Raw genomic sequence first — 26,165 nt, forward strand, 5'->3', positions numbered from 1 at the left:
GCAGCTGTAATGCAAATTTTCAGAAAACTTAATTCTGTTTTCAGCACTTAAAAGTTTTTTTTTCTGTTTGTTTGGGAGTTTTGTTGTTGGGTTGTTTTTTTTTTTGGTTTTGGGGGGGTGTGTGTGTTTTGATTTGGGGTTTTTGGGTGTTTTGGGCTTTTTTCTTCATTTGAGACAACACATAGCAGTTTCTCACTGCAATACTGATAAAGATACCAAAACTCAATGTCAGGTCAATTTCTTTCAAAATATAATGCATTTCTCTCAACTACAAAATACAGAACCCATTTAATTTTATCAGTAAATCCTTACTGAAACAGTTTCTGAAAATCAACAAAATATTAATATAAACTTACATTAAAGCCATCACACCCAACTGGCATTGTAAAGATCATTTTATAGAATCATAGAACTGTTTTGGTTGGAAAAGACATTGCAACATCATCACTAGGAAGTGAAAGTAGCTTTTACAAGGAAAAATCAAAGTTGTTTCAGAGATCTTTTTGCCATTTATTCACTAATTCCTTAGTCCTTGTAGCTAACACACATTTTTCAGGCCAAAGGAAGGGAGGCAGGTAGAAAAACAAAACAAAACAAACAACACAAAACAGTCCTTTACAAGTATCACATAACATTGTCTATTTTAGATAAAACTAAGATGGAGCTATCAGGGATACTTACAGCTACTACTAGTGAAATGTCTATTTGCATTCCATGTGCTACTCATACATAAGTACTTATAGTTTATTCTTGTTATGACATGCCTTAGAAACATATGACAAATGTGGTCCTTGTTAGAGTCTGGAAAGCCAGGGACAACAGAATGTCTTTGCACTCTAACCAAGTTCATAACAGCAAAGCATTACCAAATTTGCAGCCAGTTAGCATGACTTAGGTTTTAGTAAGCTGATACTCACCATGGGGCAAGCAGCTTCAGCTTCTTCTACCTCCTCTGCTATTTCCTCATCTGAATATTCATCAGAGATAGTATCAGCATCAGAGAGATCAGTAATTTGAACATCAGGGTGATCCAACAACCAGCCAACCAAGGCTTCCACTCCTAATACAAAAAACAAACTCAGTCCGTCTCTAAGGGATTCTCTGACATTCTTACAATAGCATGCAAAAAAAAAGAGAAGTACAATCACTCCTTTGTAAGTAGCACTTTAATCTGCTCCCAGCTTTCCTTCTCCTTCTAACATCTTTGACTTAAGTAAATACCTGGTAATCCAGAAGCACTTCCAGATGTTCCAGACAGAGATTTTAGTGCAAATTCTATGTTTTTTCTAGGAAATCCCATTTCCATAAGTTGAACCACAATGGGAAGTGGTGGAATCGGAGATTGCTTGCGTTTCTTTACTTTTGTGGGTCGAATATGTTGCACTGTGATGGGAGTGGTAGATTCACTAGAGCTGCAGTCTTCAAACAATGGAGTTGAAGGATGTGTAGACTCTACAGCCAGATACTGGCATACTGCCAAAGCAGCAGCCTAAATGAGAAGAAATAAATCAGTCCAAGTAAAACAAGCATATCTGGTATGTTTTTGGGGGTGTGTGTACCTGAAATTAAAGGTTATTTAAAGGGTTCAGTGTCACTTTTTTAAAAAACCTAACCCTTAAGTTTCAATTGGAACGTGAATTAGAAAGACTTATTTATTAGGTTACTTAGCAGAATGCACAAAGACTCTACCTCAAGCTCTTGTTTGTCAAATATTGCTTTCACAGGTGATGGTTGTGTAGCAGCTGTCAAAAGTTGCTGTAAAAGAATCATGGGAGGCTGCGGTCCTTCTGGAGACATATCTCCTATGTCCGGAGAGGCAACTGCTCCATCCTCTTTGAAGAAAAAAAAAAAAACAACTTATTTTAAACCAAACCCATATAATACAAGTCAGTCAGAAGACTTACTCTGGGACTATTAGTTAATGAAACACGGTTACTTCTCCCATATTTCTTGTCCACAGGAATCATGCGTTTAAGATTAAACCATGTGTGGCACAATCTCTGCACAAAAAAGCAAATGGGAAATCTGAAAATAAACAATTGTTTTAGTAAAATGCACCTAGAACACGTCTAGCAGAAACTGCTCAGTAGACAGTGAATTTGCACAACTATCTTCTGAGTTCATCTTTTTAAAATAAGATTATTATAAAAAGGTCCTTCCACGATAAACCACTGTATATAGACAACCAGCAGTCTCATTGATCTCCAAACAATGCATAGTTTCTGGATTGAGTCTAGCACACCTCTTGGGAAGAGATACATACAAGTATTCATTGCCCCTTCAGTGTATTTTTTTTTTAATGAAGTGGCTCATAAGTCTTCAGCTTTTATATTTTATTTTGCATTCAAAATACTGAAAACTACAATTCCTCAAACTCTTTTTCAGAGTATGCTTACAACAGCGTATCCTGTAATATGCAGTTGTTTCACTGGAAACTGCAAAGCATCTGAAGTAAAAGAAAGAGCTAATTGAGAACTCATACATTAAGCTTTGAAGCAGAAAAAGAAAACACTTGAAGAAATCCAAGGTTTTTTCTTAATTACTTTACAAAGCTTACTAGCTATAGAAGACTTACAAAATTGAACAAACTTAACTATTTCAACCTTCAAACCCTTGACCCACTTAGTCTTCAAAACCCGAGTTAAAAAGTCAGAATGTTTCCAATATATTAGGTTAAACACTCTTGAGTTTTCATTTTAAATCTTTAGAGGACAAACCTAATCCTGTTCAATATCTTTACAATGACCTGGACAAGGGGATCAAGTCCATCATCAGTAAATTTGCAGATGACACCAAATTGGGAGCAGGTGTCCATCTATTAGATGGTAGGATGGCTCGGCAGAGGGGCCTTGACAAGTTGGATGGATGGGCAGAGTCCAACAGTATGAGATTTAACATGTCTAAGTGCCAGGTTCTACACACTGTCCACAACAACTCCATGCAGCGCTACAGGCTGGGGACAGTGGCTGGAGAGCAGCCAGACAGAAAGGGACCTGGGGGTACTGGTTGACAGTAGGCTGAACATGAGCCAGCAGTGTGCCCAGGTGGCCAAAAAGGCCAATGGCATCTTGGCCTGAATCAGGAATAGTGTGGCCAGCAGGAGTAGGGAAGTCATTGTACCCCTGTGCTCAGCACTGGTTAGGCCACACCTTGAGTACTGTGTCCAGTTCTGGGCCCCTCCATTTAAGAAAGATGTTGAGATGCTGGAATGTGTCCAGAGAAGGGCAACAAAGCTGGTGAGGGGTCTGGAGCACAAACCCTGTGAGGAGCAGCTGAGGGAGCTGGGGTTGTTTAGCCTGGAGAAGAGGAGGCTCAGGAGAGACCTTACTGCTCCTACAACTAGCTGAAGGGTGGTTGTAGGCAGGTGGGGGTTGGTCTCCTCTTCCAGGCATCCAGTGACAGAACGAGAGGACACAGTCTCAAGCTGTGCCAGGGGAGGTTTAGGCTGGATGTTAGGAAGAAATCCTTCACAGAAAGAGTGACTGCCCATTGGAATGGGCTGCCCAGGGAGGTGGTGGAGTCATCATCCCTGAAAGTGTTTAAAATAAGACTGGATGAGGCACTTAGAGCCATGGTTTAGTTGATTAGCTGGTGTTGGGTGATCGGTTGGACTTCATGATCTTGAAGGTCTTTTCCAACTTGGTTAATTCTGTGATTCTGTAATGTCTACTCTCCAACTGCCATTAGCAACAGTCACAAATTCTATCTACCATCTAAACAAACAGCAGCACACTCAGGCTGAATTTCAGAATACCTGCAGGGTTTAATGTACACTCCTGAACAGCTGGCTGAGATAAGATTTGCCTTAGTGTATCCTGGTGAGAAAGCAGAGCTCGGCCTGCCTTCAATATGTACAGCTTTAATTGCTGGCATCGCAGAAGATCCAAATCCACTTGACCTATTATAAACATTAAACAGGTGTTAGCACTAAGAATCTCTTCTATCAGACAATAAAGGCTATCATTTATACAACCTCAGTTCAAAAATGAGTTTACATCGTATCTCACTGTATGAGATAGTCTGAACAGCACCTAGGTAAGTCTGCACACAGTCTGTGACATGACCTTCCTACTTCTCACACCATGGACAACCGTACAACTGACATACAGCTAGTATAGATGTTAAGATGTAGTTAAGATGTTATACAATCCAATTATTTTAAGCCATTCAATACAAGAGGCCCACTCCTAAACCACCTAAATATTTTCTCATCCAATTAAAAAAGCAGTATTCCACTTAAGTGCAAGGCAATTCATCTCACAGCTAAACTTGTCCTATAAGGGTATACTAGTCACTGTTGGCTAAAAAAAAAAAAAAAAAAAAACCTAAGACTCCAGAAAACTCTTCCTTATTTATATTTGCTGTTGCAATTATTTTTCATGGGAGTATACTGATCTATTTAAAACCAAACAAAACTAACCAAACAAACAACAAAACAAAAAACCCAGGAAAACCCCAACTGTACCTGAAAGACTCTGACTGGGAGACTTCATTCTTTGTTTTTCCACTTTACTTCCAGCCAGATTTACTAGTTGAGCCCAAATGGATAACATAGGTTCAGTGAAAGGCAAGTTGTTCACATTAAAAGCCACAACTGGAAGCTAGACAGTGAGAGAAGAACCAAACAAAACTGCAGTTGTGTTTTCCAAAATTTTACAAAATCATTTGAAGTTTCAATGGTTATTAACTGAAGAGAAAAAGTAACATTCAACTTATTGCTCTTGATCAGGAACAACTGGAGAGAATTTCTATCCCCTACACTGCTAGCTCCTAAGCATGTATTTATACCACACAATTGCAGGTCTATGTGGTTGAAAGCAAGACAGTCAGAGCAAGCCAGAACTGAACTGCAGTCCCTGGAGCAGCCCAGGCACTTTGACCATGCTTTAACTAAGGCCATTAGCCAACTTGATTAAGATTCAAATGAAAATACCCAGGACTTTCTACATTCATTAGTAAATACAGTTAATACAAGTAAGTGTCTCTCATGTAAGAGCTATAAATCACATTGTCATGACTTTGGATTTTACCTCAAGTCAAAGGGCTTCATCTCAAATCCCTTCTCTTTTCACCTCCTCAACAATAAAGGCCATACAGAGGTGCACATGCGTGCCATCTTAGATTTGCATTCAGAGCACTGAATGTCAATGCCTTTACCCAATAAAGAACAAATATTTCCTTTGCACCATACCTGAGTCTTTAACCACAAATTCCCTGTGTTAAAGCATCACAGAATCAACTTACTGGTTTTAGCTGATTCAGAGGGCACACTCTGCATGTTCGCATGTCATAGAACTGTACAGTGATTTTCCCTTTGGGGGTGATGCGCGTCACTGTGCCTTCTCCAAATTCATCATGAACTACTTGTCCACCCAGTCTCAAGCGACTGTCTATGCCACCAATCACTGCTAATACCGCCATCAGGCCTCCCACCTCTGGATTTTCAGTGTCAGGAAAGTAGTCATCCAACACAGCCTAACAAAGAACAGTAAAATTAACTGTAGGGAGAAAACATACACTACTATCTGCTTTAAAACATAAATTTAATCATGCATACTTCAATTTAAAAATCACAACACAAATACATGCATATAAAATTATAAATATGGTTTCAAAATTAAGCTTAGTATTGTTTATAAACATTTAATATTTATCATTTCAAAATAAATATTGCTATAAAAATGAGCTTATTTTAAAACGTGGAAACTACCCCTTCTGACTGTTTTCCTGCAAAGATGTGGGTGATGGAGGTTAGCTGAGAGTTGATGTACTTGTTTATGAGTCCATTCCACTGGCTGAGCGAATGGAGTGTCCTCAGCAGTGCCACTATCTCTTCTGCTAAAGTACTACTGTGAGTAGCAGTTAGAGATGCTTGGGGCCTGGCCTTTCTCCTTCTCAGAGTAGACTCTAGAAAGACAAAGCAATTGCACAACAATTATCCATTTAACAAATGTATTTTCTACACCAAAAAAATAATCCTCTGAGGGAAAATTCCTCTACCTCTGAGTAGTGGGATATCTGAAGAACAAGTACTAAGTAGGCTGCCTAAAAATCCAAACAGCTTTTCCACAAGGAATTTCATGTCTCTTGACCTTTCATTTTTATCCCAGGATGGAAGTACTGCTTTCAGTAAATGTACAGCAAGGATCTAAAAAAAAAAAAATAAAATTAAAAATTCGTGTTATTCCATTCTAGTCACCTAATATTTTAAAAAATCCTCAAACAAATGAAGTACACAAGACAGACATTTTAAAAGTTAGCCTCCCTTTGTAGTTCCTTCTGTAATGCTCATTTCTTTCCAGCTGTGGAATTACAGAGCTACTGATCTTCTGTTCAGTTTGCTAAAGAATATTGTCAAAGAAGTTGTGCCAGTTCAATGGCAGTAGCAATTTTCTTGGCATATATTAGTGAATACAACCTCTTCAATACTCAGGACATGAGACAAACACATACAAACAATGTAAATGACTAAAACATATAGGGGAAAAAAGGGAACACAGAATGGGAAGGTTTGTACAGATTCCATACTTGGAACTTAAAATCTTAGTACTATTTCAGAATGAAAGTTTCCAAGCGTTCTGCAATGAAGATATGATAATTAAAAGTCATGAGTTTTAAAGCTGAATGATACAAGAAGGCAAAAAGCAACCACAGTGATACTCAAAAGTAGTTACTGTGAAACTGAGGCCTGTAACAGTACGGAAGGAACAGGCTGGCAGCCTTAAGCCTAGACACTCAGTGTAGGACTGACAAGGAACACGACAAGGTGCAGTGCTGCAGTATGAAAGAGCAGACGGAGTTGCACATTCTGAACAGGAGTATTTCAGGTTTTGAGTTTCCTCATCTTCTATCCGGAAGACAACCAGTATAACACAAACAAGTGACCAGTAACAGTGAAGAGATCTCTCTTCTTGTAAACCTCTGTCATTAACACATCTTTCTAAAACTTCGAAGTCTTGTCTTTTTCTTGTTACTATATTAGATGCTGGTACATGAGGAATGCTAATTTCTCTACAGTATTCCCTGAACAGCACAGATGACTGCAATGCTGTAAGTCCTGGATGATGACAGAAGTTTCATCATATTAAAAATACTAGCAAGAATTTCCTAGAAGATCAGACAAAAATGAACAGGCTTTAGTTAAAAAGTAAGAAGATCTTTTGATCCCCAAGCCTTAAAATTTTGAAGACTTAAGTCCATAATAAGGTTGCTTTTCAACCTCATGAAAAACACATTACAAGATGCTAAGGAAAGAGGAAAGAAGGAAGGGGAGGAAAAAAAAGGACAAGGAAAATAAAAGGAGAAAGGGGACAAAGGAAATACAATACCAACATAAGATGAAAAGATGAAGCTTCTTAAGAGAGACCGCAATTAAAATAATAACAACAGTTTACTACGGAAAGAGGAGGGACAGCTGGTAACACAGAATTTGATGAACTTGAAAATGAAATCGCACATTTTTCCTAATTATCTTTTATGTTATGCTTTTCTTAATTTAACTTCTAGGAAACATAATATGAGAGTTTATGGAATGTATTTTCACAATACTGTTTTGGCTTCTCATCTGAACAAAATTTTTGGATTTTCAATAGGAGAAGGCAGTCTGTAGTGCCCTGAAGGAACTATTGATGTATATTCACAGATGTATATTTAAAAAAAAAAAAAAAAGAATCTTAAATATAGGAAGACGTGTTATCTCTTTTTCCAGTTAATGAAAAACTGATTTAAGGACATATCCCATCTGTGTTCTAAAAAAAACTTTTTTTTAAGGACAACTAAAGTCTACAAATTCATTGCCTATCAAAGTAAATTTGGAAATACACACATTACCTGTCTCTGTAGTGAAGCAGCAGTGAAAGATTCATGCCCCTCAACAATTTTCATTAGCAAAGTTATCCACTGAGATGTACTAAGAGTGCTGCACATCTGAGGCATGAGTGCTATACTTCGAATGAATCCCAACGTGCACCAACTCCTATGCTGTTCTTTATAAACTAATTTATTTGGCAAGGAAGCTAAAAACAAAAAGATATATACATATAACAGTTGACTTTTCCGCCAGCTATGTAATTCTCTATATACTACACTGGGCTTTTTTGGACAAATCGTAACACTGAACTACTCCACTGTCTTGACATCAACTATTAATTTCAGTTTTAGAGCCTGTAATTAATTTCATTAAATAAGCCTTTAAAACAATTCTCACCCTTATACTGCTTCCTCATTTCAAAGCAGTCAGCATCATTATTTCTGAAATTACAAAGAAGCTATGGAAATGAGTATGACATACCCAGACATACTCTTATCTCTAAGCAGAAAAAGAACGATAAGAAATTCATTGCATAAGACAAGCATACACATCCTCATGCTCCACATCTCATGCACTTCTCCAGTTTTTACTGCTTATGTTCCAAGAACACTCAAGATCACTTCTGTTGCCTTTGTTAACAATTAAGATTTTAAAAGCTCTGAAAATGCATTTTCTAGCCTTTGCTTTCAGGATTAAAAACTAGTAACAAAAGATTTACAAAGTTACAAGACAGCAAACCACAAACCAGAAGAACACAGCTGAATCAGATTGTTTCTATGTAAGATACCTGATTTATCTATTGTTCCACTCTCCACAAGCATACGGAGTAGGCCACACAAAGTTCTAGTAGCATCACTTTGCATGACTTCAGCATGAACACCAGCAGAGAGACACAGTGTCTGCAACAGGTTCACAGTACTTGTCAGCATCATGGAAGTAGGGTGGAGATTCCGTTCAACTTGTTCCCCTTCTGAAAGGAGACACAAAAGGCAAAAGAATACATTAATATTGAGGTACCTTTGTTGTATTTGTTAAGATGAGTTGACATGAAGAAGATTCCTTATTTCCAACTGCAAGAGCAAACTATAAACCAGGTATTTTGTAGATATTTTCAAGTTATTTTCTAGGAGTACACAGCTTAACAGAAATTCCTAAAGCAGTGCCAAGAATAGGGAAGCAGTGTGACCAGATGCATAATTAAGCCATGTAAAAGCTCTGCACTTTAGAACGACTTTAGTGTATGTTAAAATGTACACCTCTCAGTATACATAACTGGAATTATTCCCATTAGATAATAGTTCAGCCCATACATATGAAACAGATGTGATACCATCCTTTCTATCCTCCTATCTCACAGTGAAGATATCTTACGAAATATGCTAGTCAGAAATGTGTGTGTATGAATTTAATCATCTTTGATGATTACTTCCTCCTGTGAAAGAAGTTATTTCATACTAAATCGAATTTGGAATTCAACTAATATTCTGCCTCCCACTTTTATTTAAAAAAACTTTTTTTCTTACCAGAGTCATCCTCAGTGTCTGAATCCTCTGTTGTAGGCTGCGTTGCTGGTGGTGGTTCAGCCAGTTTGAGATCATATTTTCCCTCCTTCCCCATTCTGTAAGAATTTGTACTTCCAGTGTCCCACTGCACTCTAATCCAACCATCTTCTCCCAATTCTCCAATCACACGACCCAAACCTGGAGCAGGTCCATCCTGACAGAAGAGAGGCTCAAGTTACACCATCAGCAACACTAATTCTTATCCAGAGTTCATAAAATAGTTGCTCATTTGCTGCTAACCTAATGGTTAGCTAGTAAACATTCAACAATATTTCAAAATCCAGCATAAAACTAGAAAGCGTTTCTCAGTCTTCAAAGGAAATCACTTCCAGTAAACTGCAGAAATCACTTCCAGTAAACTGCAGCACTCCCCAGGTTTACAACTATTTTATTATGTGCTATGCAAGTGCCATAAACATCTAGCTGAAAGCGTACGATACTGTAGCAAAAGAAGTGATCCAGTTTCCTGTTAAACCCTGAATCAGAACAGTCTCACTAAAAAAGAATTGTCATACCCAAAAATAAAGTTAACCAAATAATTAATCTATTTTGTTAATTCTCCAAGTCTCTGAAATGTAAACGGACCTTTAAAGTTTGAACATGAAATTCAGACAGTCCACTGAATAGAGATTTTAGATTTTAGCACACCCAAATCTGCATGAAAGAATTTGTACCTGATCACCCCATTTCCAGTCTACCCCTCTCACCACTCTGGTACCAATCTTCATCATGGCTGCCAGCTCTGGTCCGGAAACAGGGAGCTGAACAGGGGCAGTTTCCTTTCTTGACTCTTCTAGGACTGTTGCAGAAGCTCCATGAGAAGAGGCAATCATATCTTCTTCAATATTGTCAGAACTAGGTCCTAAAGAGGAAAAAAAAACCCCACACAAAAAACTTAAACCAGCTACAAGTTTTTATACATACTTTTGTCACACTTTAAGGCACATATGATCTGCAATGTAAAAGCAAAAATAGTCAGATACAGTGATATAATGAGGTGAGGTTTTAGGAAGCTAGGATATAATGGTTTTGAATGCACAAAAATGTAAACACTTAAATTGAACAAGTGACAAATCACAGAGACATCACAATGATGAGTCCACTGGCTAAATGTTCTACTAACAGATTTTTTGGGGAAAAACTTCTTATGAGTACTCTACTTAGGTGCAAGTTACAAGAACAAATATTTGCTATTATCTAAGAAAACCAACAAACAAAGAGAACCTGAATCATGGCAATAAACACCACAGTACTTCTTGCAACAGAACAAAGGAAGCTTCCAGCTTAAATATGCAAACTGCTTTAATAGATAGAACAAATGAAATGATGAGTAAAAAGTGAGCCATTCTTAGGCTTTTCTTTCTAAATTTTCCATGTTTCCAGCAAAACTGCACTATCACTCCTGAATTCTAGTAAAGGATGGCCAAAGTAAAGGCTTAGGAGAAAAATCATGACCAAATAAATGCTGCATGAAGTACTATCTTTAACCAGCAAAGCAATTCTGTAGTTTGGGTACACTAACTGATGTAATACAGGAGGTTTATATAACACATGCTTTCTTCCAAACAAGAAGACGACGTACCTATCAGTCGCAGCGTTGTTTGTGTCAATGCTAACATGCCAGAATTAAGGAGGAGGCTCAATGTATTAGCACCATGCTGCAGTGTCAACATGTTGAGCATGACCAGCAGAAAACGTGCTTGTGGAATAGTTCCAAGACTTGGTCCCGCTGGATTCTCATTAGTAATTGTTTGCAGAGGAACAGGCTGCACACCTAATTCAAACATATTATAAATAAGACAGTTGACACTTTGGAGCCACAAGGTAATAGGTCACAGATTTGTCTGATTTAAAATGTAACTGTTTATACTTTAGATTTTAATGGTAAAATGTTACTAATGAGCAATCAATCGTCTGCTGCTGGGAAATCAGCAACACTCTCTTCAACACTGAAAAGAGTTGAAGGAGGGATGGTTGAACAACATTGGATGGGCAGAAAGAAATTCTCAGGACAAACCAAAGAAAGTGATTTTAAGAATCCTATTGGGAACTTTTAAAAAAAATGAGCAATATTAATTGAATACAGTCAACGCAACAAGATGAGATTCACCTAGTTCTTTAAATTTTGCATTAGCATCCAGTAAGATGTTCCGGACATTCTGAATAGCCCATGCATACAACTTTCCAAAAGTTACTTCCAGCAGCATTCTGTTAAATGGTGGGATCAGATCCACATCCTTCAAGCAGTCAGTAAGAGGTTCCCTTCACAGAAAAAGAGCAACAAAAAATAAGTTGGTTGGTTGTTTCTTGCTGAAGAATTGCAAAAGCAAAAGCAACAAGAAGTTTTACCCTATATTGGCTCCTTCTGGAATAAGCCTCTGCCATCCACAGAACATTGCATACTGCACGGATGGGAGCAAAAAATTCTTTGCTGCCAATTTCAAAATAGTATCTATTCCCTCCAGACGAACTTCTGCTCTTTCCAACTGCAAAAGAGAACAAAAGAAAGAGGAAAAAAAAATTAATTGTCATACGCAAACTGCTAACACACGCAAGCCCATTTTCATCCATCTTACCTGTTTTAATAAACATTTTCTCATTTTTTCTACATCCACAGGTTCTTCTTTAAGTGCAAATTCAACAATGGTGTTAAGGAGGGCAGACTGTGGATACAAGCCTTGGACATTTTGCTTCAGCCATTTATACTTGTGGACACCTGTAACTGTACTCAGAAGTGGCTGCCACTTATCCTGCAAAACAGGAAGGTAGCATATTGAACCATTTTAAATAATTTAATTTTAAATTACTGAAAATATTAGTTCTTTGATGTAAAACCATGTATAAACTTAAAATACTCTAGGAAAAAAAAACCAACAAACTTCTTCCAAACCAGGAACGAGCTTAGTATTATGTGTAACTCATTGTCTTGTTTACAACTTTGCATAAAATTTCAAATACATTAATGTTCAAAAAAGAGGAAGTAACTCATCACTACCTTTTATTTTGAAGTGAAACTTTAACTTAGCACTTCTAAAATTATCAACAATGTAAAAATTAGAGAAGGTATCATTACATATTCTAAATATGCAGTACACAAGCTTATTTTTAATAATTATTCCAGCTTTCACTAAAACAATGCATCGTAATTATATATCCCAAACACCACTATCAACATATTAAATGTCAAGTTACAGCAATCACGGTTTAGGTCACAATTTTTCCTGTTGTCATTTTTATTCATGAGGCCAATTCAATACCTGACATCCTACCTTGGGAGATTTGATTGGTATGGGCCTTTTATCTATAGGTACAGGACTGTGAGGTACCACACAGGATTCTTCTAAATCACTCTCATGATTTCCAATTTTGGATTCCTCCACATCAGCAGATTCAGATTTTTTTGGCACTAGACATAAAAAAAATAATTATTTTTACTATAATCTGATAACATTCCACAGTTTCACATTTTTAGCTTTGTATTATAGTCTAAACATATAGGATACTTAACATCTGCCTGTAATAAAGTGGGAATGTATTCTTGGTGAACTTCATGTCCAACTATTATTAGCTCTGGTAATGTCTGCAGTCCACTCTTATCTTTGAAGAACAACTTAAAAGGCACCTTGCTGTTTGTTCATCACACTAATTTACTTCCAGTTAAACAGTTCACAGAATCACAGAAAACATCTGGTCGGAAGAGACCTCAAAGACCATCCAGTTCAACCTTCAACCCAGTTTAGGGCAGTCCTAAACCATGTCCCTAAGCACCAGGTCCACAAGCTGTTTAAACACCTACAGGGACAGTGACTCCACCACTGCCCTGGGCAGACCATTCCAAGGTTTGATAACCCTCTTTGTGAAGAAGTATTTCCTAGAATCCAGTCTGAACCTCCCCTGGCACAGCTTGAAATCATTTCTTGTTCTATCACTTGACACCAAGGAGAAGAGGCTGGCCCACTCCTCACTCCAGTCTCCCTTCAGGTTGTTGCAGACAGTGATAAGATCTCCTCTCAGCCTCCTCTTCTCCAGACTGACATTCCCAGCTCCCTCAGAGACTCCTTGTAGGTGACATGTTCCAGGCCCTTCACCAGCCTCGTTGCTCTTCTCTGTACACACTCCAGAACCTCATGTCCTCCTTGTAGTGAGGGGCCCAGCACTGAACACAGTACTCAAGGTGTGACTTCACCAGTGCTGAGTATAGGGGAATGATCACCTCCCTGCTCCTGCTGGCCACTGTGTTTCTCATACAAGCCAGGATGCCTTTGGCTTTCTTGGTCACCTGGGCACACTGGGCACTGACCACCTGGGCACGTAATTCTTTGAATACACTGCTTTACTAAAAGCATTATTTTTACTAAGACACCATTTCTACTTAAATTTTACTAAAACCACAGTGATTAATACTGATGGATCATTTTTAATATGCTGGAATACAAAGAAGTATGTCTTACCTAAACCTGACTCTCTTCTCTGCCTGTTCTTGCTATAGAAACTGATGCATACCCAGTGATTCAGAAAACTTCACCGAAATTCAGCAGAAAGCAAATGGCTTTGATGCTTTAGCTAACCGGAGTTGAATACAGACTAGCAAACCTTGGAATTAGGTTGATTTTCATTGTTTAAAAGAAAATACAGCATTCGTGTTGCCTTACCTCTTTTTTTCCTTTTTTCTCTAATTATTTTCTGAGCTACACTTCGCCATCGGGGCAGGGAACTCAGAAGTTTAAATTTAGACACTATAGAAAGATCGTTGCAAACTGCAGGACGTAGTTCATTGAATAAGAATCTCAAACGCTCAATGACAGGAGCACAAACTTCCTTGTAAGAACGTCCTTGTTCTTGATGGGTCTAGAAAAGGCATTGAAAGATTAGGTTATAGTTTATTATACAATAAAATAAGTAATATATAACCTTTCAATAAGACAATTGGAACACAAATAATCTTAGCTTCAGCAGGTAGAGGCTTACCTTAATCAGCGAGCATTTTGCTTGGTAGACAACACGACACACATCCACTACAGATTTTGGTAAGGTTTTGTGCTTTACTTGGTCAACTCCAAGGGTACCAGGATGAACAAGAGACAGTGCTACATGACCTTAATGGGAAAAGACAATCTCTGAATATGCATTTCCAAAACCATTCCACAGGAGTTTAAATTGGTCCAAAGTACATTCCTGCACAGCTTTACTGTAAGCCCACCTACCTAAATCCTCATGCTTCAGAAGACAACATAATAACAAACGTCCTACTTCTTCCACAGGATGCTCAGGAGGGAACGTGATTGGTGTTGTTAAGTGACACTGTTTACAATATCTCTCTATCTGACACAAGAAATCCTACAAAAAAACAAACAACAAGCCTGTATTTAATTTGGGGTTTAAATACAGTTAAATAGGATCCCAAACACTGCAGCAGCATTTATAGTATATGAAACCTCCACAATCTGAAGTAATATTCGGAAGTGAGATATAACACAGTAGGCACTCTTTAACACACATAAATACAGTCCAATAGAACAAAGAATACCCTGTATCATTCTTCGTGTATTAAGAGCAACACGGCTCAATGAACAAAGCTACTACTGCTTTTACCTCCTGCTGAGATAGCCAGGTCACCAAACATGTTTTTTAATTGTCTTCTCCTGAACCATCATTATTGTTACCCTATCCCTTCAAAGACTGTTTTTGGGGGGGTTTTGCGGGGGGGGGGGGGGGGGGGCTGTGGTTTGTTTTTGTTTTGTTTTTGGTTTTTTTTTTGCATGAAGAAGTTGAATTAAAAGGGCTAGAAAATCTGAAGTTATTACAGAAGACAGTTATCAATGTAAACCTTAGAGGGTCACCCACAAGTCCAATTAGGTGAAACTTGAATCCCAAGGCATGAAAGAACTTTCAAGACAAAGGCATACAAGCACTTGGTGCGCAAAATCCACCTACATTTGGACAAAGAAAATCCCATCTTGGTTCAAGTGGAGGTGAGGACAGCCTGTCAATACTACTAAAACTTGACATGGAAAGTAACACATTATTAATTTTTTTTTATGAATACACTGATTTTTTTTTTTTTTAGTTTTCCCCCCCCAGGATTTCAAAAGAAAACAATGGACAGTTAAAATATCAAGCAAAATACAGAAATTATATCCATTAGTAGTATTCAACCACTCTTTTCCCAAAAAAAACAGTTCTGAAATAACTTTTTCAATTTTTTACTTCTGGATACTTTTTACCAACAAAACTGTTTCAGGCCACTACTGTCCAGCCTTAAGTAAGACTTTTTGAGAACAGAACTACCAAGGGCTTACCTTCACAGTGTGATCCTGAATATTATTATCTGCAATAGCTTGGAGAAAAGGTTGTGAATGGTCACTCAAAGTTAATCGATGTGAATAGAGTTTTGATTTGTTTGGGGTGGTGTTACCAGGTGAACTGCAATGGTCTTCATCTTTTTCCTCATTGTAACTGTAATGAATCTGACTCGTTTGCAAACCTCCAGAAAAGATAGAGGACTTCAACCATCCTGAAAGAAAGAAAAAAAAAACACAAATATGTATTCTAACCATTAAGCTATCAAAGGCTCAACAGTTCCCTCAAATAAAATGCATATACAGCCTCAAACAATGCTTAATAGCTCTTCCACTTGTTGAAACCTTTTCCCACACAAAAAGGGTCCTGCAACTAAGAAATAAGTAATAAATTAAGTAACTGGGTAGCCATCACCTATTTAGAGATGATAGGATCTTAGCTACTTTTTCTGCAATTAATAATTAATTATGTCTTCTATTCAACAAGCTAAGATACCCAACAACATAGAATCCCACTCCAGATGATTCAGCCACTCTGAATATAAATTAATGACGTATCTGTGCTACACAGAGTCTCCTTTCTCTTGCCATATTGTATCTTGCATACTATGAAATTCTGGATATTTAATTGTTCAAAATTATTACCTATTTAAATCCTGCTAAATTATTGGACCTTGATGAATGTGGCAATTAAGAATAAAGAGCTATTCCAGAAGACAGGCTAAAGAGGTGCTAGATTTCCAGTTAATTTATTTGGCCTGTGTCTTTTTCTTGCATACTTTGACAAATATTTATCACTTATTTAAGCTCAAAATGAAGTTCTGCTTACTGGCACATTCAATTTCCAGAGGAGAAAGTGGTGTGCTCATTGCCAGGTAGGAAGCATGCAGTCCAAGAAGAAGACCCAAATTCCTTTCTGTGTCTATTAGAGGTGATGACAAAGTACTGAGATCTGGTGTTGTAATCACTTCCTGGTCAGGCTAGTCAAAAGAAATAAGAGTTGAAATCTAGAACTGAGCTCCAACAAGAATTCTGAAGACAAAGCAACACATTAGTATTAAAAAAAAAAAAAAAAGTGTGTCAATTAATAATAATATATCTACCTCCACATACTGGCCAACACAGAAGGCGTGCATTGATTCCCGTGTGTCCTCAAACTGTAAAGCAGCTTCCAAAGCAACAACTGGGTCCTCACCTGCAAACTGAGCTAATGAAAGAATGAGGTAGTCAGTATAATGTCTAAAACCTGTTATGCTATCTGCTTTGGAAACAGAAGTACTTTTTGTCTTTGATTCAGATCTTGATTCTCACCAAGTATGCTACTGCCAGTTAAAGACTGGGTTTGAAAGTCCTTTATATCATACACTTTCCCATCAATCACTGTCCAAAATCCTCCATCTTTGTTGTGGTTCTCTAGATCAGCTTTACGTATAAGCATCACCTCCTCGTTATTTCTGCTACTCTGGCCAGTAAAAAATGAACCTAAAGGTATAAAACAGAATTGAGAATTTATCAACAGCAAAACAGAAACTGAGTTTTTTTCTGAGTATTCTTATAACAGTTGCCTAGCCACATTCTTTACTTATGTTCAAAGGCCACTTATCTTTTGATACATTGAAAAGTCAAAACAGCTCAAAAAAGTTCAAACCTGTATTTTTGTCTACATACTGTGTAACTAAATTGTCTGTTTGCTGCAGTTTTTATACACAGGTCTTTGACATCATGCTGTCAAAGACCTAGCATTGCTCAACTACATGGGTGCTTTGTTTGGAAGTAGAGGAGAACAACCAGCGTTCTGGCGAATCACTGCTCTAGTTTTCTCCCTCCAAATTACTTCAGTTTTATTACATGCCTTCCTGCAAAGCATTAGTTGTATATTTAATTTCAGTCTAATTCTAGATTTTATTTTAATAAAGTTATATACACATTAGAACACTCCCAATCTACATATCAATGAACTACTTCAATCTCAAGGTAATTTCATCCAGGCAAGCAACGTCAGAGTAATGTTTGCACACACATGCCTTCACCTAAGTTTGCTCTCTGAATTTTTACACAGTTTTTACCTTCCCCAACATACCACTCTCTAGCAGTATTACCTTCAGCTCTCTTGGATTATGCCAACCATGTTTCATTCCTCCCTCCACCAGAAAAATTCCCAGAGTCAGAAACACATTTCTGTGCTCTGGGGAAAAGAAAACTTCCTTATTTCAAACCTTTCCGCCTTATTCTCTATGTTATGGATAGAATTCAGCAACAAAATGTGTACTGTACTACTCATTTTCACTTCAACTTTTCACACTCAAAATGCAAAACCAGGCAAACGCTTCTTTAAAAGGTTGCATTGTACTCTGCTTAAATCTGTCTCTATATGTAACTTTCTTAAGAATTTATTGACAGCAATACTGCCATATGAATTCACAAAAATTTGTACTGTAAAGTGCAAATACTTCCTCAGAGTAGTTGGTAAACAGACATCATTTTTATACACCTGCTTTACAAAAACACAAAAAAATAATCCAGATGTTGCTAGTACATACCCATTATTCCTGGCCATGCTAAATCCTCATTGTCATCCCTTTCCTTTCCAGGGGCTAAATGGTTAAATCTATCTAGATGTTCTAGCAGGCCAGCCAACAGAGGGATAGCACCAGCTTCCTGCATTAATCCAGCATTTTTACTGAGTAGCAGCACTATAGAAACAACCAGTTCTGGCATAAGGATGCCTAAAAGGGAGGAAAGAGAAAAGATGGTGTTTAGATTTAATTCAAAACCTACATTTATAGCATCATCAAAGTAAATCACTAGGCAATACAGTTCACCTTCTATTACGGCCTTAGTACCAAGTTCTTGCCTTCCTCATCAAATTTTCCTTCCTTTTCTCCCACCAAACAAAATATTAAATCTACTCTTTTTTAGTCACTCAAAACTTTTAAGCACACCTGCAATGTAATTTTATAATTTCATGGAAGGGGAGAAAAGGAGAACAGCATAGGAAAATCTACCTGTTAAATCTCCATCCACAACACGAGATACTTCTGCAAAATGCCTATGACTAGTAGAAGCAATACTGGTTGCCACAGGAAGTATATCACCAATGTGTGTGCACAGCAGAGCAGTGTATTTCTTCAGTAAAGAGCCAACACCTAAGAGGTCAGGACCTGCATAAAAAGGAGGAAGAGCACAGAAAAAGTCACAGTCATATTTAAGAAAGAGATTTCAAAAGCTCACAAACTCTTCTGAAATGCATCACCGAAATAAGAACCCATATTTCTTTAACTTTTTGAAAGTTTATAAAAATTTTATTATCTAGATGTTACCTTCCAAAGAGAAATTTTCCTTTATAGAAAACAATTTAAAGAAACTACTTTCAAACACTTTTAGACAGACTCAGCAGCTAGGCTGCTAAATGAGACAAGAAGATAAATTAAAATTAGACATTGCTATCCTGTAAGAAATAATACAGAAGGGGAAGCTTTTTTCCTTTTTTTTTTCTCCCCCGACACAATAACTTACTGTATGCACTAGGGACCTGCCCAACACAATCTCCTGGGTAAAGTTTACTAACAAGCAGACGCTGAAAACGGAGCAACAAGTCCAGAGAAGCAGATCTCTCTTTGTTATTATGTTCATGATCCATGCAGGAAGAAATGCGACGAGCAACATCTTTTAGTTTGGCTATCGTCTGTGAAGCGATGTTCCTAATTGGTATAAAAAGTATTAGCCAGTACTTGAATGGAGCAAATAACAAAGATGGTCCACAGCAACACAGGTGAAGTTTTTGCTAAAATTTCACACAAATATAAAGAAACCTGTATGACTTGTTTGCAAAATAGTATGCATACAGTCAGTGGTTTTTGTAGGGGCAGTTTAACAGGATCATAAGGTACATGAATTTTGCTCTTCTAGCATTAATCACTCAATACAAAAAACAATCTGACTATTTTCACTGAAAGGCTGTAATGAAAGTAATAGCACTATGCAGTCAGTGAAAAAGCAGGAAGAAAAAATCTTAGTAACCTCATAATCACCTCCTACTACATATATTACATATTAATTATTACTATAGTGGACATAAAGTGGCTCTCCCTTTAGCACCCTATTGGTCATGCATTCACAACTGTTCCTTAGTGTCAGGAATTTAAAATTCAGGTTTCTTCTCCACTTACAGATACAGCTACAATCTTCTTGAGGCAAAATATTCAGTCCTAAAAAAATGTTTGCTAATTTTCATACAGGCTTTTGAACATTTGTCCTCTATTTGTTACAGAGAATTGCAGAGTACAAGTATCAAAATCTATAAAAGCAAGGCAGTAATTCTTTCTAAAATCAGGTACTTACGTAAGAATAGAACTTTTCTCCTTAGCATGCATAAAATTGCAAAACTATAGACAAGCTAGGAGAATGTGCAGTGTTTTTAATTCTGAAGAGCTAAAATGCTAGCAGAAGACTGGTTAACAACCAAAATGAGACATCTTTAGTTGATTATTTCATAAAGCATCTAAACAAATCTTCTGTACCAGAATAAAAAAACATTCAAAGCAATTACCTTAGTAACTGCTGAATTAACTGAACTAGTGGTAAACTTTGTTTTCCAGCAGATTCATAGATTCCAGTATTAATAAGGTCTTTGTCCAGTGGAGTCCTGCTCCTGTGAAGTGTTGATGCATTTGCTTCTTGTTCATCAATTTCTTTTTCCTTCTGTGCTTCTTTTTTTGCTTCAATATCCTAAAAAAGTGAATCAAGTTTAAGCAAGCACACAAACTGCCACAGTGAAAACGTTGTGAAACATTTTATTCACAAGTATTCACAATAAAAGGATCAAGTTACTTTTGTCTATGCCATAAATGAAACAATTCCTGACAATATGTACCATGTATTCCATAACCACCACATGGGCACATCTTTTAAATACATATATAATATAAAAAGAAAGGATGGAGTGTGTGTGTGTTTGTGTGTGAAGGGAAACAAAAGCAGACAAACTCCAAGTTCAATTTCCACCAATGCAAGTTAACAACTGATTTCTGTTCTCTGTATGTTTATACATGTCAGTAGCTACTGCACAGCGTACAAATGGAGGCATGCTTACTCTGTATTTATCAAAGAAACAAATCAAGTCCACCACAGAAAAATCTGAGTTAAATTTGTTGCCAAGTTACAGTCACACAGAATTCTATGGAAACAAACCAACTTAGATTTCAGTCAATGTAAATTAAGCTGTGCAGTGCTGAGTGTTGCCACCTAGATTACTTCCAGCATACATCTGAAATTGGCTCCAGCATATATCTGGAGTTGGCTCCAGCATCCCTGACCTATGCTACAACGTAAATCATACAATGGATTGGGTTGGGAAGGACCTTAAAGATGACCTAGTTCCAGCCCCAGTGCCACAGGCAGGGACACCTTCCACCAGACCAGGTTGCTCAAGGCCCAGTCCAACCTGCCCTCAAACACTACCAGGTGACAGTTGGCTTTCTGGGCCACAAGCACACATTGTTGGCTCATGTTGAGTTTTTCATAAACCGACAACTCCAAATCCTCCTCTCAAGAATGCTCTCAAACCACTCCTTGCCCAACCTATATTTATGCTTGGAATTGCTGTGACCCAGGTATAGGATCATGCACTTGGCTTGGTTGAACTTCATGAGGTTGGCATGGGCCAGCTTCTCAAGGCTGTCCAGTTCCCTCTGATTGGCATCCACTCCCTCCATGTGTCAACCACAAGACTTTAAGAAATCAAGAAGGCCTGAATGTCTTAAAACACAACCAAAAATTCTAATGCTGTATCATACATTAATGTAACACTTAATGTATGCATTTTCTCTGTATCATAAACCTTCCCATTTACCAAAAGTGAAGAGAAACTAATGAGAAAATACACTTGCAAGAATAAAACAAATGAAGCAGCAAGAAAAAAAAACCATGTTTTTGTTTTCACATTTATGTTTACACAAATACAGCAAGTTAAGGCAGTCTGTGCAGATGTTTCTTTTATCCCTTAAGCATAGTCCATGGCATAGTCAGCATCTGTCAAACATTTAAAGCAGTCTGAAATGGAACCTATGAACGTTTGTGATGCTGCAAAGAACTCATTCATCTTGAATTCTTAAGTAATAAGGCTGAAATTTCTGATGGAGAGATATGGTTGAATTCAAGGAAGTGAAGAACTCAAGAATCCCCCAGAAAGGTGTTAAGTGCTTTGTAAAATTATGCTCCCATTACAGGGCTTCATGAAAAGGTTTGTTACCATTGTTAAAATCATCTCTCCAGGCAATAAAAATACTCAGCTACAAAGGAGAGTATGATTCATGCTTCCATATAAACACAGGCTCCAGTTTCAGGTCACAAGAGGATAACGCCAATCCACAAACTTCAGAAAACACCTGATAGATCTTATTCTCTTTAAACAGAACTGCAAAGCTGTTGAAACATACCTGAATTTCTGCAGTAATAGCAGCATTTAGTGCTGACTCTAAGCCTCCATCAGCCATCAAGCTGCCCACCAAGAGATCAATCATAAATCTGCGGCCTGGACTTACATTCATTTCATTTCCTGAAACTAAAAATGGAAAAAAAACTATTAATGAACTAGAAATGCAAGCACAAAAAAACCCCAAAACGACAAAAAAAAGGTTTAAAACCTTAGAACTAACCTCCACTGGGTAAGAGCGCCGAGAGAGCCCTAGCCCGCTCTTCTGCTGTAGGCAGCAACACAGACCATCCACTCTGCAGCACTGCTTGAGCAGCCGATTGCACGGTATTAAGGACACCTGCATTGCTTGCTAATGTTACCACTGTTTGTTTCAGGCTATTGAGTAGGATACTGCCCAAACCTAAGCCAAGACATTCTGGATCCACCTGATGACTAATGGCAGCATGAAGCTGAGAAAACAAATGGGGAAAAAATCGCAATTAAGAAGAGATGTGAACTTGGCAGGGGGGAAAAAAAAGAAAAAAATCCTGGAGCAATTGAGCAAATTCACTGACCAACTTTCATCCACGTAAAATTAAAACACATGCTGAATTCAAACTACTATTCAAAAATTATGAACTATATTTCATTATAACCCCTAAAACTCTGAACTATAATAACCTGAAGAATAACCTAAACTGTTTCTACTTCACTACAGTATGCCAGGAAAGTAGCACAACTTCAGTGCCTGTCAGATACCTTCTAAAGAGGACACTCCTAAAAATGATATTTAAAAGTCTTAGAAATGCTTAGAATCTCTAAGTGTATAGGCTTATTGACTGAATACACAATATACACCTGCTTACATTTTGGTTTTATAGCTCAATTTTTATGAGGTCCAAAAAACTGTGAAGAGGGAAAAAAACCACCAACCACTAGCTCCTGGATTTCAAAAAGCAGAAAGTGATACTGTACTGATTTCACTTCTTCAATCATGAAACATGTTCTAAAGCACATAATGTCCGCTATTTAATCCAAGCAACTCAGTGAAACATTTAACTCAATAACTACTCAATGTGTAAGAAATTGAACATACCTGAAGCCTTAGAAGGTTTAACGTTGCCACAGCCATACACTCCTTTTCTTGAGGAGGTGGCCAGTCAGAAGAGCCATCCATTCCCTCTGTCACTTGTTTTAGTAACAGATCTAGCTGCTCAAATGTCATGGGGCAAACATCCACCACAAAAGGCAACCGCAAGCCTATTGACCACTCTGAGCATGATGACCAAGCAAAGCTCTATAAATGGAAACAGTATAAAATGTTCAACAGTTATTTCCCAAATACGACACTGATTAGAGATAGAAGTGTAAAGCTAAGATCCGCCTTCAAACAGTAATACAAGATGAAGAAACAATATCAACACATCTGTTGAAGAAAGCCCTCTGTTCTCATCCTTATAAAATAGACATAAAACCCTTCCAATTCCAGATAAAAAAACCTCTCATCACATTTTCCAAAGTGCTGTTAAGCCAATTCAGATACCTCACTATCTCTGCTGCAAGAAACATTCTGCTTCGCAACTCTTCAATTGCTCTACCAGATGAGAAACAAAATAGGTAAATAGCTACTTCTCAGAACACCCAACAGAGGAAAAACTTGTCATCGCTTGTTGATGAGAAAGTGCACAAGATTTATTTTCCAAAGCCTTCATTTATTCAAAGTAAGAAATAAGAATAAATAAATAAACAAGTCATGTAAGCACAGAAAGAGGGGCTAAGATTATTGTGCAGAACTAGTCTCAGTGACAAACAGTAAATAATGCTTCAAAATAAAACTCACCTGAGCAGGCCCACAAGCAATTCCAACAATATGCTTTCTGTCTAATCCTGGGAGAGCTCTGGGCTCTGGTTTGGTGACCCGCAAAGTATCAAAATGTTGACACTGATCATTGCTTCCCCAGCTGTGGACTTCACTATCTTCAGTCAGTGCTAAACAATGGGTAGATCCAGCTGCCACATCTATCACTTTTTTTCCTGATTAAAAAAAATAAATAAATAAACAAATATGGAAAATACTACTTAAAGATCACAATCATTAAGACAAAAATATCAGAGGTAAGGAAAATTGTGCTAATTATAACCATATTTGACATCTGTAAAGTGTTCATAGTTAAGTCTCACCTTTGCCTCAGTAGAGCATTAGAAGAGTACAGCAAAAGATAAAGAAATATTTAAAGATTCTTAAAAGACTGTATGTATTGTCCAGCTCATGGTTCTAAACAAGTTTTGATGTCTAGTGCATGCAGGTGACCCACAGGGTGTTGTAGAAGTGACCCCTTTGCCTTAAGGCGCTTGCCTATACAGGCACAACCCATGGAGAGCTATGTGGGTAGCTCAGTCCTGTGCTGTCCACAAGTCATAGACCAAACAGGGCACAGCTGACCTGAGCCTTGAAATCCCTCTATAATATTCCCTGAATCTCAATTCAAGCCACTACACTGTTGCCCGAAAAAGTAAGATAAAGAGAAGCTAAAGAGAGTTATTTTTAGCCAACAGTCCTGCGTATCCAGACAATCATAGAATCAGCCAAAGAGGATTAAAAGAAAAGCATGTAACTGAACTCCACCCATGGATAAAGAAAGGGGAAAACTCCATGACACTGCCAGATATAAAACATGCCAGACAGTAAAAAACACTCAGTCGTAGTTTGGCACATAGTCACATAAATCAGGGGATAAAAGCCCTAAGATTTGGGTTAGAAACCAGGAACTGCTTCTCTAGCGTTACATCTACGCCTGCACAGAGACGCTTCTTCCTTGGTCAGGACACCAGCCAAGAGGACACTTTCCTGGGATTGAGAACCCTTACCTCGAGGGTTAAACAAATATTTAGCATGTTGTAAGTTTGTAACCTTGGGTTGCATTGTAACGTTCAGTGAACTTTTTAGGTTGGTATGGTATTAATAGTGCATTCTTCCATTTTATCCACAAAAATGTGTGACAGTGGCATACTAGATCTGAGTGAAGATTAACTTCATTACTTGCTTGGGCCTTGCAGTTAAACCGGTAAGCAAAGACCAAATAAATTGTTTGCCTGAACCTCGCAGTCTAGTCTCTTTCCTCACTGAGACTGCCCAAGTACAAAAGTTTACAAGTCTAAAAAGAAAGAGCAAAAAAAGAGGTTTCTTCCTCATCTTCCCCTAAAGCACCTCTGATCTCTCACAAACAGAAGAAATAATCTTCACTGTGTTACAAACTAGTCAAAAGTACTGGCACAAACACAAATTTAACACGTTACTTGTTGTCTCTGATTTCACATGCCTTAATCTAAGAATATATATCATATATATTTACTTGCAAAAATACATTTTAAATAAGCATTTCCATGAACCTAATAGAAGAAAAGCAGTAAAAATAAAGAGAACACAAGACAAGAAGCATTAAAGTAGTCCTAACATAGAGTCTCTAAGTCTGCTAGAATTTTAAAGGTATGAGCACAGAGGCAATAGGAAATGTGGACTGTTACCTTTTTCAACTCAATCAGCATAAAATATGCCTGAGTACATGTGCCATATTGTTGAGACCATTAGTGTTCGGTAAAAGATTCCACAACAGCAAAAGTGCTTTAGAGAATTTCCTGCTATGCTAATTACCTTTCAAGCCTTCCAGCAGTTTGGGATACCGAACATGCTCTTCTGTTCCATGCCCAAGTCTCTGATTGTCACCTTTCCCCCAGGTGTAGACCTGGCCATCTTTGGTTAGAGCAATAGAAAACTGACTCCCGCAGCGTACTTTCACAATGTCCAGATCTTGAAGTTTTTCTATTAACTTAGGAGTCTTGCAACCATCACTGCCTCCTCTTCCCAGCTTTCCATAATCTCCATCACCCCAAGACCACACTTGGCCTTTAAATCAAGAGAAAGAAAACAAAAAGTACTTATTTTGACATATAATAAAACGCATTTGCACGTAAAATAGGAACTTTTTTATGTCATTAAGTCACCAGTTTTCACAAGCTAGTTCTTAAAAAACCTGAGGTTCCCTAATAAGCACAATTTTTAGACTGTAATTTAGGAACTA

At 37.6% G+C, this 26,165-nt stretch overlaps 1 protein-coding gene across 7 annotated transcripts in view; it reads right to left on the reverse strand.

Moving 5' to 3' along the window:
• HERC2 (HECT and RLD domain containing E3 ubiquitin protein ligase 2) overlaps nucleotides 1-26,165 on the reverse strand; it is a 110,502-nt gene that overhangs the window by 46,368 nt on the left and 37,969 nt on the right. For 6 of the 7 annotated variants that reach the window (XM_054400547.1, XM_054400564.1, XM_054400556.1 and 3 more), the window contains exons 14-46: nucleotides 25,739-25,990; nucleotides 23,927-24,120; nucleotides 23,183-23,383; nucleotides 22,328-22,556; nucleotides 22,109-22,233; nucleotides 20,221-20,399; nucleotides 19,188-19,372; nucleotides 18,677-18,832; nucleotides 18,212-18,397; nucleotides 16,983-17,153; nucleotides 16,775-16,878; nucleotides 16,501-16,651; nucleotides 15,672-15,886; nucleotides 14,577-14,709; nucleotides 14,341-14,468; nucleotides 14,025-14,220; nucleotides 12,642-12,778; nucleotides 11,949-12,122; nucleotides 11,722-11,858; nucleotides 11,483-11,634; nucleotides 10,955-11,146; nucleotides 10,047-10,234; nucleotides 9,334-9,526; nucleotides 8,598-8,780; nucleotides 7,831-8,015; nucleotides 6,001-6,148; nucleotides 5,711-5,907; nucleotides 5,245-5,475; nucleotides 4,466-4,601; nucleotides 3,755-3,898; nucleotides 1,690-1,832; nucleotides 1,222-1,489; nucleotides 918-1,060 (exon numbers count right to left, since the gene is read on the reverse strand). In XM_054400547.1, coding sequence (XP_054256522.1) covers nucleotides 918-1,060; nucleotides 1,222-1,489; nucleotides 1,690-1,832; nucleotides 3,755-3,898; nucleotides 4,466-4,601; nucleotides 5,245-5,475; nucleotides 5,711-5,907; nucleotides 6,001-6,148; nucleotides 7,831-8,015; nucleotides 8,598-8,780; nucleotides 9,334-9,526; nucleotides 10,047-10,234; nucleotides 10,955-11,146; nucleotides 11,483-11,634; nucleotides 11,722-11,858; nucleotides 11,949-12,122; nucleotides 12,642-12,778; nucleotides 14,025-14,220; nucleotides 14,341-14,468; nucleotides 14,577-14,709; nucleotides 15,672-15,886; nucleotides 16,501-16,651; nucleotides 16,775-16,878; nucleotides 16,983-17,153; nucleotides 18,212-18,397; nucleotides 18,677-18,832; nucleotides 19,188-19,372; nucleotides 20,221-20,399; nucleotides 22,109-22,233; nucleotides 22,328-22,556; nucleotides 23,183-23,383; nucleotides 23,927-24,120; nucleotides 25,739-25,990 — 5,756 coding nt within the window. The remainder of the gene's footprint in view (nucleotides 1-917; nucleotides 1,061-1,221; nucleotides 1,490-1,689; nucleotides 1,833-3,754; nucleotides 3,899-4,465; nucleotides 4,602-5,244; nucleotides 5,476-5,710; nucleotides 5,908-6,000; nucleotides 6,149-7,830; nucleotides 8,016-8,597; nucleotides 8,781-9,333; nucleotides 9,527-10,046; nucleotides 10,235-10,954; nucleotides 11,147-11,482; nucleotides 11,635-11,721; nucleotides 11,859-11,948; nucleotides 12,123-12,641; nucleotides 12,779-14,024; nucleotides 14,221-14,340; nucleotides 14,469-14,576; nucleotides 14,710-15,671; nucleotides 15,887-16,500; nucleotides 16,652-16,774; nucleotides 16,879-16,982; nucleotides 17,154-18,211; nucleotides 18,398-18,676; nucleotides 18,833-19,187; nucleotides 19,373-20,220; nucleotides 20,400-22,108; nucleotides 22,234-22,327; nucleotides 22,557-23,182; nucleotides 23,384-23,926; nucleotides 24,121-25,738; nucleotides 25,991-26,165) is intronic. The other variant, XM_054400539.1, reaches the window with a different exon arrangement.

Source organism: Indicator indicator, chromosome 1, assembly GCF_027791375.1.
Source record: "Indicator indicator isolate 239-I01 chromosome 1, UM_Iind_1.1, whole genome shotgun sequence".
NCBI lineage: Eukaryota > Metazoa > Chordata > Aves > Piciformes > Indicatoridae > Indicator > Indicator indicator.